Here is an 18,088-nt window from a genome sequence, read left to right as displayed (position 1 = left end):
TCTGTAAATGGCAATTGTTGATGCAGTTGCCCTATGAACTTACTCTTATTTATCTTTGCTTGAATGTCTTTAACAACCACCGCTACATTTTACGTAATATGTGAATCGTAATGCTCACTATCTAGCTATCGCTGGAAGTCCTAAACAGCCAGACCGTAACCAGCGCTTCTCCCGCATAAAAAAGCCATACACTTAATTTTAGTGAACGTTTCAGACCACATTAAACCGCTAACTTTATTAACGTACACCCCTGGCTGGGAGTAAAGACAGAGATTTTACGATTCGGTTTTAAAATTTAAATGGACAACTTGTCTGTCAGCTGCAGTGGGTTCGCCTTTAGAGGATCCGTCAAGTTGAGCTGTGAGTGGCACGCTGCACAGTTTTCGAATTAGCCACGGCTCAGTTAGCGCGAACGTGGAATTGAAAAGATCACGCCAAGTTTGCATCGCGAAAGTTCGGGAACGGCACTGGGAAACAGCAGCTTGTAACTTGTACATGTATTAATTATAATTATAAATGCAGAGCGTCGGTGGCCTTAGGAAAAGTTTTGCCTCGGTCGGACAAATTTATTTTCGCCTAATGTTTATTTATCCGAAGCAGGGATTCTTAATCAAGTTATAGTATAGCAGTGGGGACCGCTTCAGGAAAAGAAGTTCCGTACAGAATGTTATAGAAACAAAAAATAAAGTCAATAATTTACAAAAAGTAGTGGAATGCTGTCGGTTTTTACTTGAATATTCAGATTTTAGGCTATTTATTGTTTGATATGTTCAATTGACCCTAAAAAATGATAAAACCGCGGAGTGCTACCTTTTAAAGGGGTGCGTTTTTGAGAACGAAGTAAAAAGGTGGTATTTTCAGTTTTTTGAGTTTTACTCGAAAACTATGCACTTTTTCACTATAGTTGTCAAGAGAAAAGTTGTAGCAAATTGAATTTCTAATCGAAATGAGACCTTTTGAAGTTAAAAAAATATTTATTTTTAACAAAAATATGCCCAAAAAACGAATAAAAAAACCCGAAAAAATGCGTTTTTTTTCTTTTTGGCTTTTGGCCCACAACTTTTTTCTGAGAGGAGTTAGGTATAGGCATTGCTTCACAGAAAAAAAAAGTTAAGTTTTTTCCTTTAAAATAAGCCTTTATAGAAGTACCTACGACTAATAGAAACCGAGATACATTGGATCAAAGTTGGCTACTTTTTGGATTTTTGGCCAATTTTTGCCCTTTTTTGACGATTTTCGTCTTTTAACTTTTTTCTGAGTTAATTTAGGTATATGTAATGCCATATTCAAATGAAAGCTATTTTCAAGACCTTTAAAATGGTAGAAGTTTGTACAATTAAAATCAACCGAGATATTTCAATTTAACCAACGATACTTTTTCTTTTTATAAAATTTTTATTACTTTCGGTATTATTTTGTCTAATAAATTTATTTTCGTGACTGTGAAAGTTAAAATAAGTTTCTAGGTGATTGAATTTTATTTATTTATTTAAACAACAATTAATCATATTTATCTTGTAAAATTTTGAATTCTTTTAATTAAATTAAATTTTGTAAATAAGAATTTTTCGAAATTAAAAAATTACCTCGATGTATTTTTACTTGAAAATGCTTGTGTTGAGGATATCACTGCTGCATCTGACTGCATTGTAACTATAATGTATAGTTAAAAAATTGACAGCTTAAAAACTTGTCGATATAAATTATTTGAAAAGTATTAATCAAGTGCAAAATTTATCTTATCTCGATTGCCTTCAACAACTGATGCTCTCAAACATCATGAGTTCAGAGTATATTTTCAGATGCAACAGTGGAATGGTTGTACTTTAAATCCCCTTGATTGGGGTAGGAAAAATTCCATAAATGGGCTAGTTCCCATTTTTAATAATACATCTCCTGCACCTGAAAATTTACTTGAAAAAATAGCATGTAAATGTATTAAAGAATGTATGGGAATAAATTATAAGAATGCTTATGAGCCTGATTTTTCTGAAGAGGACAGTTGATGAAAATGACGACGAAATTGATATTAATATTGAAAATATACTAAATGAAACTGAAAAGTGAAAATTTATAAGATATATATATGATTAACTGTTGTTTAAATAAATAAATAATAATGTCCAATCACCTAGAAACTTATTTTAACTTTCACATTCACAAAAATAAATTTATTAGACAAATAATACCGAAAGTAATAAAAAATTTATAAAAATAAGAAAAAGTATCGTTGGTTAAATTGACATATCTCGATTGATTTTAATTGTATAAACTTCTACCAGGCACCATTTTAAAGGTCTTGAAACCAGCTTTCATTTGAATATGGCATTACATATACCTAAATTAACTGAGAAAAAAGTTAAAAGACGAAAATCGTCAAAAAAGGGCAAAAATTGGCCAAAAATCCAAAAAGTAGCCAACTTTGATCTCGGTTTCTATTAGTCGCAGGTACTTCTATTCTTATTTTAAAGGAAAAAACTTTTTTATCTGTGAAACAATGCCTATACCTAACTCCACTCAGAAAAAAGTTGAGGGCCAAAAACCAAAAAAGAACAAAAACCGCATTTTTTTCGTTTTTTTTACTCGTTTTTTGGGCATATTTTTGTTAAAAATAAATTTTTGGACTTCAAAATTGGAAATTCAATTTGCTACAACTTTTCTGTTAACAACTATAGTGAAAAAATGCATAGTTTTCGAGTAAAACTCAAAAAACTGAAAATACCACCTTTTTACTTCGTTCTCAAAAACGCACCCCTTTAAAAGGTAGCACTCCGCGGTTTTATCATTTTTTAGGGTCAATTGAACATATCAAACAATAAAATTTCTGTTACGTTGTAGTTCCTATCTAAAGTACATAGTCAATACCCTATTTAGTAACTTTCATTACATTTACATTGGACATTCGTCTATGTCCTATTATGTTGTTAAATTGGCAGTACAAACAACGTCCAATATTCATAACCAGTCGGATACGAAACGCCAAAGTAAATATGCCATCGTTTCGATGAATTGTGAGATAAAATTGTTTACAATACGCTTTTCTCCATCACTTACTTTCCAAAAATTAGATAATTTCTCACAACACTTACAGCACGACGTAAACGTAACATAAACTCGCCGCAAAGTGACATACATCAATTGTATGGTCCGACGATGTTTGTTCAGATAGAATTCCAAGAATATCCCTGCGTCACTTTGTTGGAATTAACCACATTCAACATCCGAGGTAGGAAGACATTGGCGACGTGGCGTTCACCGTAGCAGCTTGCAGTGCATACTGTGCTTTTCAGTTACGAAGGCGTGTTTCTTCGGTTCTTTTCTTGGAATTATATCTCAACAAATATCGTACGGACTGTATACAGAGTGATTCAGTCATAATATCTTTAATTTTAAGGGAAGATGTTTTTGTCAACTTCATCGTCTGTTGTTTTTGAAAAACGCATCATTTTCAGTAAGCAACGAATTAATCCTTCATATAAATTAATTCTGCATAATGTAGACAAGGATTTATCAAGAATTATAGATAAATTTCGATGTGTTTACTATCAGCGACAACGTCTACTGATTGAGGTATAATCTATTTATTAAACTGATTACTCTTTCTGATATGAACAAGGCCAACAGTTACTTATACATTAAAAAAAAATATCTTGACCTTGTTGGATTTAATAATTTTCCTACTAAAGTTACAAAACCATTCTTTCATCAACTCTGGATGTATTGTTTCCTTAATAGCCATATATAAATGGAAAAAGCGACATATTTACTGATAGATTCTAAACCAATGTGTTAACTTTAAATTTCTCCATATAGCGTGACATCACCTCTGCGTGATAACTTTAATCCATATTGCTGTACATGCTTCCGAAGAAATTTAATTACTTTCTGTAGAAAGTTGTCGTCTTTTCAATTAATAGTCATTATCCTGCGAAGTGTCAATTTTATGTACACTCGACGCAAGATAAAGGTTTCCAATCTGAATCGTATTTTGTTTGAAATATGACGGCTTAACCGCTTTTACGAATTTTGTACAAAAATGCTTTCCTGGTAGATTGACATTTTTAAAATGGGACTAATCGGCAAACTCTTATAGCAGACCCCGTATGCATTTTTTATTTTCTTGTTTCTATTAAAAGAGTTGCATTTACATTACAATAGAAAAATCGATTTATCCTAGTTAATAAATTTTGTTAAACGTCTACTACCTACTTACGAATAGTTAGATTGAATGGACTTAAGAAAATTAAAAATTCTCGGAAATGGCGGCCTTAAGAACCTACGTGTGTATAATAAAATTTACTTAATTTTAGCCACAGAATGGGCCTCTGGTTTTTCTGTACACCATTACTGAACACTTTATAGGTGCCCGCAATGAAATCAGTTGAAGTTTCTTATAAAAATTGTAAAGCATACACATCTACATAAAAATGGCCTCTTGACTTTTTCTTGTACTATTAAAATTAACAGAGTTAGGGAGGCTGGAAATCAATGGAAAATTTCAGAAATTTAAAAAAATCATAACAAGCAGAAAAATGAATGAATTTTGTAATTTTTTTTCAATCTACTCTAAAAAATGTAACTTTTCTTTTCAGAAAAATAGATATAATTTTTAATCGTTAATTTTAATGATGTAACAAAACAAACATTTTTTTCTATACTATTCGATGGATTATTTAAATTAATGAAAAGTTGCCTTCGATTTTTTTTACGGTTGTTTTTTAGACAGATACAAATTTATTTACCTTTTTATATTTTGAATTTTATTTAGCTTCTACGATACTGCCAGGACAAAGATAAAAAATCACGTTCGCTTTGTCGCACTCATGGTACCGAAGTTGTGGACAACTCGTATGCTTATGACAAAGATAGATTATTTCGTTCGCTATTGTCAATGCGCGTGCGTCAGTAAACGTGTGTTTCTTTAAATTATTGCATGATCAATATCCATTGTTAATATCAACAAGGTAAATACATATTAATAAGGACTAAACTGTATAAGTTATAATAAAACTGTAGTTTACAATATTTTTTTATTTTGTTGCCTTCATGACCTACCTACCTACTTTCTGCAGAATATGACACAAATTCTTATTTCAAAATATTAATTTGCTCAGGGACAAGAAAAATAATGTGGCAAGACAAATTAATTTCAAAACCTGTATACTCTTCTCTTTTTATAATGCATATGCTTCAGGCCTGCAATTTTTTATGTGTCGTTACACACGTGTCTACACAAAAAAAATGACACCCCTAATTATTGATGCCTCCCAATATTCCTATTAATAGTCCACCGGCTCGTCCCTCTAAAAGTAGTATGCCTTTTAGGTTGGAAACCTTTATCTTGCGTCGAGTGTACATCTTACTCTGTTAGATAGTGAACATAGGGGTTATTCCATTATCACTACGTTTTATTACAGGTCATAAAGTTCTTACCTACATCATAAAACTTACTATCGCATTATTTTTTAATAAATGCATTTATAAAATAATGATTTTGACCTATATTTTTTCTCCGCATTATCTAAGAAGGTGACGACTTAAATAAATTAAACGCAATATTACTTCTAATTACAGACGAAAGATGATGAGACTGCTTTGCACTGTGCAGCCCAATACGGCCATACTCAAGTCGTTAGCTTGCTTTTGGAACATGCCTGTGATCCTGGTATAAGGAATTGTCGTGGAGAAACCGCGCTCGAACTTGCTGCTCAATATGGAAGGTAAGTCAGAAACTCTTTCACGATTTACGAGGGATACTAGAAAAGAATACCTATCTATTTAGCCATGAACATTCAGTAGCAATAATCTTTTCTCTTGTGTAGAATGTCGATTCGTTCATATTTTGTGTTTTGATGAAGTGTTTCCCAACAAAAATTTTGGTGGGAATTGAGGGAATATGGAGGGAATCCATACGTCAGAAGATTTTATTTTTGTCATTTTCGGATTCAGCGGAAAATTTTACTAAAGATAGGTAGGTTGGATGGCCTGTTTGAATAATTTGAATTTTTGGCGGGAATTGAGGGTGTGTGGGGGAGGGGGAATCCATTCTCACAAAATTTTATTTTTGTCATTTTCGGGTTCAGCGGAAAATTTTACTAAAGATAGGTAAGTTGGATGGCCAGTTTGATTTTTTAATTTTTGGGGGAATTGATGGTGTGTGGGGGGGAATCCATACGTCAGAAAAATTTATTTTTGTCATTTTCGAATTCACCGGAAAATTTTACTAAGGATAGGTAATGTCACGTCTCTAAAACAAAAAAATTACAGTGCTGAATTAAAAAAATATGCACTGAATTGGTTTACAAATATGCCAACCACTGGCGGAGATACTGGGGAGGAGTCAATAATTAATAACTCTGAAATATAGACGCAAAAAAGTATTTTGAAAATTGGATAAGCGCATCTTGTTCTAATTTCTAACAAAAAAAAATGTTTTTCTTTTTAATTAAGAAATTCCATAAGTATTCAATTCATAAAAAAATTATGAAATTACCACAAGTCTAAAAAATCATTTGCATATGTCAATTTTTTTGTGACTTCTGATATATTGACAGTGTATTTAAAATTATTTTCAAACAAAAAATTACTAATTTTTGTGAAACGAGTTATTTTTATTAATTTTTCGAAAAAATGACCATACTTTCTGTTAGAAATACCAACCGGAATTGAATCTCCATCTTTCCAATGTTCATTTAAACTAATTTCCAAAATACTCAGTGGCGTTAAAATTTTAAGGTTCTTAATGATAGTACCACCCAGTATATTCGTTATTGGCTGACATTTTTGTGAATCAATCAATATTTGAATAAATGTGGTCTTTTTTATTTCAATTCTGTATCTCGACGAAAAAAGGACGAAACGAAGTGTTACTACAAAAACTACTTGTTCTGTATAAAATTTTGTTTTTTTTATCTTAACAACCTATATAGGTCAGAAACGAGGATTTCGAGAGCCAATTTTTGTACGTATCAGAAAATATTGTTAAATTTGGACGAGGAAAATGTTACTTCATTGTGAACTCTTATCGATCTCCTTTTTCCAGGTATTTTTTTTTAATATTTAAAACATAGATATACAGGACTGTACGAAAAAGTAGGTCAAATCGTGAACCACAGATTCCTTTGACGAAAACTATAGAACTTCGTATCAATTTTTATGTAGATGACCCTTCCTTTCAAAAATATATAATTTTATAAGTAACTACTTGATTACTCACGAAAGATTGGACATTTATGAGGTTTTTTGAGAAAAATAATTACCCAATTAAATCCTGTCAAATGTTATCTATTGTAAAATCTATGAAGTATTATGCTTCTTTATAAAATCTATTACCAATTACTTTTATTAGGTCTCGTGTAACAAAAGTTCTATTACTTTAAATTGTAATTTTGTAATTTTGTTAATATCCTGCTTATTTTATTTTCTCTTTATATGTCGGTAATTTGAAAGCATGCTTCCAAATAGTATTGAATAAATAAAATCCGATAATGACATGATTTAAAAGCTTTGAATATAAAAGCTTTTAAAGCCTATTTTATGCTTTGCAAAGCTCAGCGGGTAAATATTTGCTAACATATTGTTCGTAAATTTTATACAAAACCGTTTTTTACTGCGTAGTTTGGTAATGCGGCTGTACAACCTTTACCAAGTAGAAATATGGTGAATTAACGTCTCGATGCACAGAGAAATATCTTGTGTGTTGCTAGAAAAAGGTCATGTCAAAAATGAGGGGTGTAGAGGGGAGCTCAAAATAGTTGTATTACTTCATAATTTTTTTCCTATCGGGCTTCGTTGTTGAGTTATTCACCTTCAAAGGAAGAAGTTTGAAAAACAAATTCCAATAATAACTTCTAAGTCGCTGCCATGACAGCAATGGAATTTGGACAATTAAAGTAACTTATGGTAATGTTCATTTCCAAATTTAAACTGATATCCAATATGCCTCGATTATACAGGAGCAGACGAAATTATCCATTTAAATGTCAAATTCGGCAACACTCAATGATGTATAAATCTTTGACAGTGTTGCCGAATTTGACATTTTTCTTTCATAGTTCGATTCCTCTTTCCCTTTGTTAAAAAAAATGTATACCGTATATCAGTCGATATTTTGTATCGTTTTTGAGAAAATCGAATTTTATTAACAACACACATTTATTGTATCAAAAATGTGATACTAGCATTTTTGTAAAAATCTTAGTTTCTATAGAATTAAAAGAAAAAAAAGAACTGTTAAGTAAGATGTATAATATGTGCACCTTGAACTTCAATGCATTTTCTGAAATTGCTCAAACACCTTGCTGTACTCGAAATAACATAATTTTGTCTGCACCTGTATAATCCAGGCATATTGAATATCAGTTTTAACTTGGAAATGAACATTATCATGAGTTACTTTAATTGTTCAATTTCATTGTCGTCATGTTAACGACTTAGAAGTTATAATTGAATTTGTTTTTCAAACTTATTTCTTTGAAGGCGAATAACTCCACAACGAAGCTCGATAGGAAAAAAAATATGAAGTACTACAACTATTTTGAGCTCCCCTGTATACGCCTTCATTTTTGACATGACCTTTCCGGACACCCTGTATAATTAATACATAAACAAAACATTTTTATTTGGGAGGACTTGGTTTTAACGAATATACAAGTTTAGCTGTATCATTTATTTGTTTTTGATTAGAGAAAAAATGAATGAAGGCCACATTTATTTGGACATATATGGTTTCAAAATAACAATGTTGATGGTGTTTCTTTTTCCCGAGGAATTGGGCAAATTACTGCGTATTCCTCTAACAACAAATCGTACTTGGGGAATGTACGCTGTTAGCAGCTTTTTCCTATTTCTGGTTTTTACTACTCTGTTGTGGTTGCCTATAACTTTTTTGGTACCCTCTGTATAAAGATCAGTGATCCCTTTGATCTAGCCTTTTTGCACTGATTTATTTTGTGCACTTTTTGTTTTGTGCTCGACATTTTTGTGTCCTCAGTCTTTGCTTTAGACTGCAGAGCACTTTTTGTATTAGCTACATGGATTTAGTGAAGCCTAGGTGGTTTGGATCTAGATCTGAGCTTGAGTAACAATTTTGTATTGAGTACAAAAAGTTTATTTCAAATTGCTTGTGCATAACATTGGCTTTGTTTAGAAGATTGACCTGGTACTTCGTTCTAGGTAATGAATCGTTAATGTCCAGGGTTAACGTTAGATCGCACCGCTTGATGATACCGCAACGGTCCTATGATTTTTCGCATTTCGGTGCTTTTGAAACTCAGGAATTTTTGCCTTTTCTTAGAGTAATCTTGACCTGTCGCGAAGGTAGCTAGGAGTTTGGTTTCAGTGTGTTTGGTTGGTCGCTGAGTGGTTTCTGTGAATTTTTGGCAAGTTTCTCAGAAAATTGGAAACATTTCCTTTTCCACTGTGGCATTTAACAGTGGCTCTGTCAATGATATTGGACTCTGTGGGTGGGTATCGTCTGAGTCGATGTGTTCAGAGCGGATTTGGGCAGCTTTTGAGGCGAAATTGGAAAGATCCATGAAAATTATGAATCACGACGCTGCGCTGTTTGATTGGCTTATCTAAGTGCTTTTGGAACCACTTGGTGTAGATTGGAAACATGGGTGAAATTTTATTTCATTTCACTCGACATTTATTTTACATTTTTGGTTTTATGAAATATTTTGTGCGTTACGTTACAAAAAATCAATTAATACATTAGTATATCTATTATATACATACGTATGTTGTGAGTTTATGCCTAGTGGTTTTTCAGATTAGAAACAGTGGAATTACTCGTGAGGACTGATCCAACTCTAATTCAGTGTTTGAAAAGGACCACACCGGATATTGTATTTCCACACACACCTTTACATCTGGCCAGTCGAAATGGCCACAAGTAAGTACAAATTTCTTCATAAATTAAATTGCAATTTTAATATTTTAAGGTGTATCCGGTTTAAAAAAAAAATCCATTTTGATAACGTTGATAGTTTTCAATTTGGTTCTAAATTGGGATCCTATTTCTCATTTTACAACAATTTCTTCTGTTATTTGCTAATGTTTTAAGGTTTTCATAAAATAATGTTTTACCTCAACTTTAAAATTGAGAATAAAAAAAAGTTTCGGTAATATTTTATTGATGCCAGACCATTTATTCTACCATCGCACTTTATTTTGATAAATAATACTAGTTATGGATTTATTTTTGTTTCCTTATCTTAGACGGAAGATTTATTACTGATACATTTACAAGTAGATTGCATTATCTATACAAGTAAACATGGCAGTACAAAAGACGAGACAAAAGATTCTCACTGTAACTCGGTACTTTCCCAAAGCCTTTGTTTATATAACATTATTATAGCAAGCATCATATTATATACAAGCCTATGATTTTTAGGTATAATAATAGACTTATAAAATTAATGTTACAATCCACAATTATAATTTATAATTTAAATGGTTACCGCTACTCAATATTGGCTTCTTATTATTCTTCTTTCCTAGTGGTTGGTCCTAATAAATCCCATAGCACCGCGGCCTAATTAGGCCTATTGTGCGTCCCATTACTAGTCCTATTCAGCAAGTAGTTTTGTCCTTTTGACAAAGTCCATAAGCTTCCTTGCTGACACTTCTCTCAGTTCCTTGGGTTCCAAATAAGGTCGCCCCAGGAGCGTCATTCTACTAGAGAAGTTTCAGCCTCGGCAGACAGGACTGTCTACAAGCTTTAGCTTATGTAGATGTTTCCTAAAGTGACAGTGTCCCATTATGAGTCCTGTCACTCTCCTGAGCCGGATTTTATTCAAGTTCAGTAAATCGTTGGCTCATTCCTTCGAAGGATACTTCATGAGCCCCTTAGAATGGCTATGTCCTGGCCTTGAGGTCCAGTATTTCCTATGTTCTGTCTCGGTCCATTTGCCCAGAGCCCGCCTGACCACACTGGGAGATGTGCCACAGAAGGGCTCCGGGCCAATGAATTCTGTCTCGGATCCCTTCCAAGCAAGTTCATCCGCTTTCTCGTTGCCACAAATGCCTTTGTGTCCTGGCACCCAACACAGGCTTAGTCAATTGCCTTCGATGCAGCCAAACTGGCAATGAGTGACCAGCCAATCTGCAAGTACAATGAAAGCAAGATCAGAAGTACTAAGAGACACATAGTAGGAAACTTGTCTGCGGACTAATGCTCCGACTAACATTGAATTATACCGGTAATATCTTCCACACAAACCGTGTTAGAATACTCAAACGTGGTATATATACTTTAAAATAGGTGTATTATTCGTAGGTCGTCACATTTATGGCGTTGTTTTTTCGTGTAACACATTAGTAATATCGATTAAAGCGAATTGTACATTTACAACCTTCTAATTTGCATCGAATCAGTAAAGCAAGCTTCGTCACTGCAACGTTATCGGTCACACCAGTATTTTTTAAATTGTGTCAGATATGAACGATTGCAGATGATTACAACAGTTATCTTATTCAATATTTGAAGTACCAGTCTAAGATAATTTGTGTAAAGTAAACAAACAACATGCTAAAAATATCTCAATTTTTCGCTACACTCACGGAACCTTTTTAAGTATTCACTTGTAGAATAAATTCGTAAGTTATTTATTTTTGTACAAATAACACATATTCTATAAGTTTCAGTCTTTTCCTTATTAAACAAACGTTTGTTGTTCCATGAAATATACATCTTTGAAATGTTTTTGTATAAAATCAAAATATACAGGGTGGTCCGAATTTTATGCAGGAAACTTCGAGGGTAGATAGATCTCCTTAAAATAATATTTTGTTTGCCTTATAAACATAGGTCTGGAACGACCCCGTTTTAGAGATACAGGGTGTTGAGGTTTTAAAAAAAGTTGATTTTTTGTTTATATCGCACACTACCACACAGGTGGTGTAGAAAGGAGTGTAAATAATTTTGTTGATGTGCTTACAAATAGCACTTACTTTTAAACATAAACAAATATTCTTGTAATATTATCGTTAGAAGTGTCTGCCACAAGGGGATTGTATTGGTATGAATAACTTGAGAACGGCGAATCTTAGGGAAAAAAATAAAGTCACCTATTTTACGTATTTTGTATATTAAAATATAAATCAGTTACAGTGACATGTAAAAACTGCAGTGGCGTAGGTTTTTTTTGTAAAAAAGGGGATGACCCCTGTCCAGTTGTACACCACTGGTTGAACCTTTAAAGCTCATATTTCAGGGAATATAAGGCCTACTATCATACATTATGTGTACCACATTTTATTGAGATCGGTTACCTGATAGATTCGGGAGATATAAACAAAAAATCAATTTTTTTTGACAACTTTAACACCCTGTATCTCTAAAACGGTACCGTTCCAGACCTATGTTTATAAGGCAAACACACATTATTTTAAAGAGATCTATCGGCCCTCGAAGTTTCCTGCATAAAATTCGGACCACCCTGTATGCACTGGAGCCCCAAACAGAAACGGATATTACCTGTATGCACCTGTGTCTCTGGATATATCAAACACAATATGATATCGGTGGGTATCCAGTAATACTACTATGTTTCCAGGGTTAGTGTAGGCATCTGCACGCAATCTGCTTCGTGCACGCATGATGTCACATACATATTGCATATAGTGTGGGAATGCCTATAGAAATTACTGTGGTGTAAGCTGCTAATATGCAAGTGGTGTATAATCTTGTATTAAATCTCTTGGTTTGAATGGATAAAACAGCAATATGAGCTGATGGGTATTTTCAGTTTGGTACAGTTAAAATGAAATGAAAGTAGGCAAGATAATAATTTATTTGTTGATTTTTTCAAATTATTCAGTAGGTATTTTATTTCAAATCACCACCAATGAAATGACGTTTCGATTTCTGAAAAATTTAATCAACAACTAGAGCGGGTGTTATCTTGTATCTTCAGTTTTGTACTTTATTTATCTACAAATCTCTCATCTTATCGAATGTAAAGATTGTTCCAAGTTTTAACCTGCCAGATGGAAACGAGGTATAGCAATTTCTTTTATGAAAAAAAAAACATAGTTCTTGGCTGGTTTGTACTGATGTAGCATAAACTTTGTCATTCATGAATCCATAAATATTAAAATCTAAAAGATTCAGGTCGGGTGACCTGGCAGACCAATTTACAGGTACATCTTGTCCACGTTCAATCCATCACACAGCAAACTGATTATAAAGGAACTGCCGCGCAGTTTGAATGTGATGTGGTGGTGGTGCACCATCATACATAAATTGTATGTACGTTGGGCGCTATAATACGGATTTTGCTCAGTCTTACTAGTTTGCGGTGAAGATAACCTACCATCATCTCCCCTTAGCAGAAGCTTTATAAGAATTGTCAGCGTAAGAACTGTGAATGAATTGCAGCTGTGTATGAGCGTTGCGCTCGGTTTCGTAATTTTTAGGATAATGATAACTAAATGCGGTTCAGTAATTCATGAGCTTTATCGATTTAAGAATATCGTGATACAAGATATGCAATGCGGTAGTTAACTATACGATACGAATGCTATGAGATGAATCTCATCGAGTACACACTCTGGCCAGGCAGACATGCCCTGGATAACAAACTGCGGGAAACCTGGGTTGATGTTCGCACATTGACTGGGTACATTCCGCTAGGCAGCCTGAGACATGGTCCGGTTTAGTTCCAGAATTTTTGAAACCAGAAAAACTGCGTCCTCGGCGAATACGGCCATCTCTGGGGGGGCTGAAGGTCTGAAATTAATTTGTGTTAATACCGACCCTAAGGTCATTTAGGGGTACGGATTTGAAGTCCCTTGGATGTTATTTTCGCCACGTTATAGAAATTGGGGCGAAATTTTGAGGCTCCTTGCCCTAGTCGGCGACCTTGGGTAGAGAGTGGTTGTCGTCGTTGTCGTTCGAAGAAACGGAGGATTCTTGGCGGTAATCGTGTCACCGGATGACTTGACGGGTGAAAACATCAGTGAATTTCCCTGATTCGTCTGCAAGGGCCCTCGCGAGAAATCTTGAAAAGATCGATGAAAAGTATATGGACCTCTTTTGTAGAATTGTTGCAGCTATTCAAAACGTAGGCGAATTCTGAAGCAAAATATGTTCTTAGAAATTAAAATACTGATCACCATTTAAATGTGGCGATAGCTCAACAGGTCCTAGCAAATGGTCACCGATAGTTTCAGTCCATACATTACTAACAAATTGATGTTGGTAATGATACACAATTGTTGCCTTTAGATTATCGCCACTTCATTCATGACTGTTTTGCAAATTTATTACTCCATTTTTTTTTTTAAAACACGTCGCAACAGTATATAGGAAAGTTCTGCAGAAGTCACTATTTTCGTTTATTATATTTCTGAACCAGTTAAAAAAATGTAGTCTAGCATTGTTATCCTGGGGCAAAATTTTGTGAACTCTTGGGTGGTAAAGCCTTAGTTGTTGTTCTGTGTAGACCGTAAACTTTGAAAAATTGATTATAGCACCAATTTTTCTTATACTTGAGTGTGGATTTTCTTCAACGGTATTTAAAACGGCTTCTTCCACATCTTCAGTCCTTATAGACCGTGGACAAGCGTGTTCTCTAGTATGAGCCGAAAAAGTATTTTTATCTCCAAATCGTCGTTCAATTGCAGCCAAAGTATCTACTGAGGTGAGGTACTTATCTACCTGGAAACTTGTCAGCATACCGCTTTGCTGATGCTAAAGAATTACATCTACATTTTCCATATACCAAAAACATGTCGGCTAATTAATTTAAAGAGATTATACGCCGTGCAAAGAAAGCCCTTAGAATGTTTGAGAAGTTTTGAGTTTTTTAAAACCCTCACAAAAATATCCACAATAGTACTTGGACATCCCATGACGGAAATACTACGAATCAGTGTTTGATCACGTCTTGATTGACTCAAGACATGCAACAAGTTTGTTTGATGTTCGTAGTTTAAGAGGAGCTGAAGTTACAACGGATCATTTCCAAGTATACTGTAATTTAAGAAATATAATATCACGGGTTTTCGAGAAGATGAGTTCAAAGAGAACAGACTTAAAAATTTTTAAAAATGAAGTAACCCAACAAAATTACAAAACTGCATTCGAAAGTAAAATACAAGATGAAATGATTTTTGACATTATTGAAAACAACGAAACCCACAACAAAACTCAGTGGAATGCTCTAAAAACAGTTCTACTAGAAACCGCAGAAGAAACGGTAGGAAAAGAATAAAAAAACAAGAAATGAGTGGTATGACGACGAGTGCAAAGAAGCGGTGGGAAAGAGAAAGAAAACATGGAGGAATTTAATACAACAAAAAAAAAACAAACAGTATAGAGAAGAACAAAAAAACTAATAAAATATTTAAAAAAAATGAGAGAATCAGTGCAGATGAAAATAGAGCAAATAGAGAATGAATCTAGAGACACGTACATATGGGACCATCAATGATTTTAAGAAAGGATTCCAACCTAGAAATAACTTTTGCAAAAATAAAGATGGAAAACTTCTGTGCAACTCACGTGGAATAATAGATAGGTGGGCTGAATATTTTAAAGAACTAGTTAATGGCAATTACGACATAGACATTACAATCGAAAATGACATAGACAACGATAACCCTGCATCACAAAAAAACAATGAAGGCGACAATATTGAACCACCATCACATGAGGAAGTCCAAGGGGCAATAAAAACCCTTAAGAACTATAAGTCACTTGGGTCAGATGTAGAGTTATTGAAAAATGGGGGAATCGCATTAGAAAAAGCAATTCACAAGCTTCTAGAAAAAAACTGGATAATAGAAAGCATGCCCAAAGAGAGGAATGTAGGAATAGTGGTTCCAGTGCAATAACCTATCGCGGAATATGTCTACTTAGCAACACCTATAAAGTACTAACCAAAATAATAAATCAACGCTGGCCACCCCTTGTCACAACAAATAGTTGGGGAATGTCCGGCTGGGTTCAGGCCAGAACAATCTACGATGGATCATATATATTCATCATTAGGCAAATATAGGGAAAAAGCTGGTTGCATGACATCAATTTTATAAGCAAGCTTATGACAGCACAAACCATAAATATTATTTGGAAAATATTAAAGTGCCCAACAAACTAATGAATCTAATAATTTGACGACAAAGGCCATGATTGATAGGTAACGAGATTGCAGACGAGTTTCATATTCATAGAGGAGTCAAGCAAGGCGATACATTGTCCCCGTTAGTATTCAACTTGGTACTGGAGAAAATACTATGTGAAGCTGATTTAACGAACAAAGGCACCATTTTCACAAGAAGTAGTCAAGTACTGGTGTATATTGACGATATTGCAATATTCGGAAGAACAAGACACGATGCAGAGGAAGCAGTAAGTCGGCTGGACCATGCAGAGAAAGGCAGTGGACTTCATATGAATGACAACAAAACAAAATGCATGTGTCTTCAAAGAAACAGGCCCAACAGAGAATGAGGGGACGTATGTTTTATTAACAACACATTTGAAGTAGCACAGGAGTTTAAATATCTGGGAACAGCAGTAACGATATTGCAGTTGTAATAAAAAAAACGGATAGTTTCTGCTAACAAATGCATGTACAACTTGAATAAGATAATTACATCTAACGCAATACCGAGAAAATGTGAAATGTACCTGTATAACACAGTAATTACGAGACATAACATATGGGTGTGAAGCCTGGGTACTAACTAAATAGCAAGAAGAGCAGTAGATTTGAGAGGGTAATATATAGGTCTAATTTTTGACAACCAGAACAATGGATGGAGAAGTCGATTTAATTTTGAATTAAAACTACCTGAACTGGACATAATAGGCTTCATAAAGCAACAACGTACAATATGGTTAGGGCACCTCTGGCGACTGCAAATAAGTATTCACGCAAGCTCCACAAGCAATAGACCACGAGGGCGACCACAATTAAGATGGCAGGATGAAGTTGTAGAAGACCTAAGAGAACTAGGAGTAAGAAATTGGAAAGAGAAAGCTAAGGACCCGGAAAACTGGAAGGCAATTGTGCGGAAGGTCGAGTCCTTCTATGGGACATAGTGCAAATGTACAGTTACTTAATATGTATTCGTGAACAAATTTTGACACTTTTATCTTTAGCTGATTTTGCTGTACTACCCCCATTATTTGTCCAAAATGAACTCACTCCCCTCCCCGTCATTTTTGAAGTATACTCGTAAATGGGACGACCTGCATAACTTATTGGATAGAAACGGCACTTAAGAATAGGCATGTTTATTAATTTGAACGTGTCCGTATATTTATTAGATCAGTGTATCACATCGCGTCCGGTTGGCAACGCATCCGGCCAACATGGTCACTTCAGCCAGGCCGGCGGCGGCGGCGGCGTAATCTTTTTGTGTACCTAATGCATCATGCATGCACCCGAAGTGAAGTGAAATGGATTTTACCCTCTGATGCGAAAGTGATAACGTATTGACGTATGTGATGGGTGTATGGGTTACTAGTGTAAGCAGTTAACGGTGATTTGCTTTGTTAATTAGTGGCTGCGTTACACGCACGGCAAGCACCGGGTCGTTGACACTTTTTGCAGCGGCGCTCGCCGCATTTGTTTATTTCCTAGGCGCAGCGGAGCCAAGGCGGGAAAACGATGTGCGAATNGTAGTTATTCAAAACGTAGGCGAATTCTGAAGTATAACACAGTAATTACGAGACATAACATATGGGTGGGAAGCCTGGGTCCTAACTAAATAGCAAGAAGAGCAGTAGATTTGAGAGGGAAATCTATAGGTCCAATTTTTGACAACCAGAACAACGGATGGAGAAGTCGATTTAATTTTGAATTAAAACTACCTGAACTGGACATAATAGACTTCATAAAGCAACAACGGTTAGGGCACCTCTGGCGACTGCAAATAAGTATTCACGCAAGCTCCACAAGCAATAGACCACGAGGGCGACCACAATTAAGATGGCAGGATGAAGTTGTAGAAGACCTAAGAGAACTAGGAGTAAGAAATTGGAAAGAGAAAGCTAAGGACCCGGAAAACTGGAAGGCAATTGTGCGGAAGGTCGAGTCCTTCTATGGGACATAGTGCAAATGTACAG

At 34.6% G+C, this 18,088-nt stretch overlaps 1 protein-coding gene across 1 annotated transcript in view; it reads left to right on the top strand.

Annotated features, from left to right (window-relative positions):
* LOC108904542 (ankyrin repeat and sterile alpha motif domain-containing protein 1B) overlaps positions 1 to 18,088 on the top strand; it is an 86,674-nt gene that overhangs the window by 22,364 nt on the left and 46,222 nt on the right. The window contains exons 4-5 of the mRNA XM_023455103.1: positions 5,575 to 5,720; positions 9,773 to 9,895. Of these exons, the coding sequence (XP_023310871.1) occupies positions 5,575 to 5,720; positions 9,773 to 9,895 (269 nt within the window). The remainder of the gene's footprint in view (positions 1 to 5,574; positions 5,721 to 9,772; positions 9,896 to 18,088) is intronic.

This window comes from Anoplophora glabripennis, unplaced genomic scaffold (genome assembly GCF_000390285.2).
Source record: "Anoplophora glabripennis isolate ALB-LARVAE unplaced genomic scaffold, Agla_2.0 scaffold23, whole genome shotgun sequence".
NCBI classification, from domain to species: domain Eukaryota; kingdom Metazoa; phylum Arthropoda; class Insecta; order Coleoptera; family Cerambycidae; genus Anoplophora; species Anoplophora glabripennis.
The sequence above is the reverse complement of the archived record's forward strand: the minus strand, read 5'-3'. Positions and strand labels throughout refer to the sequence as shown.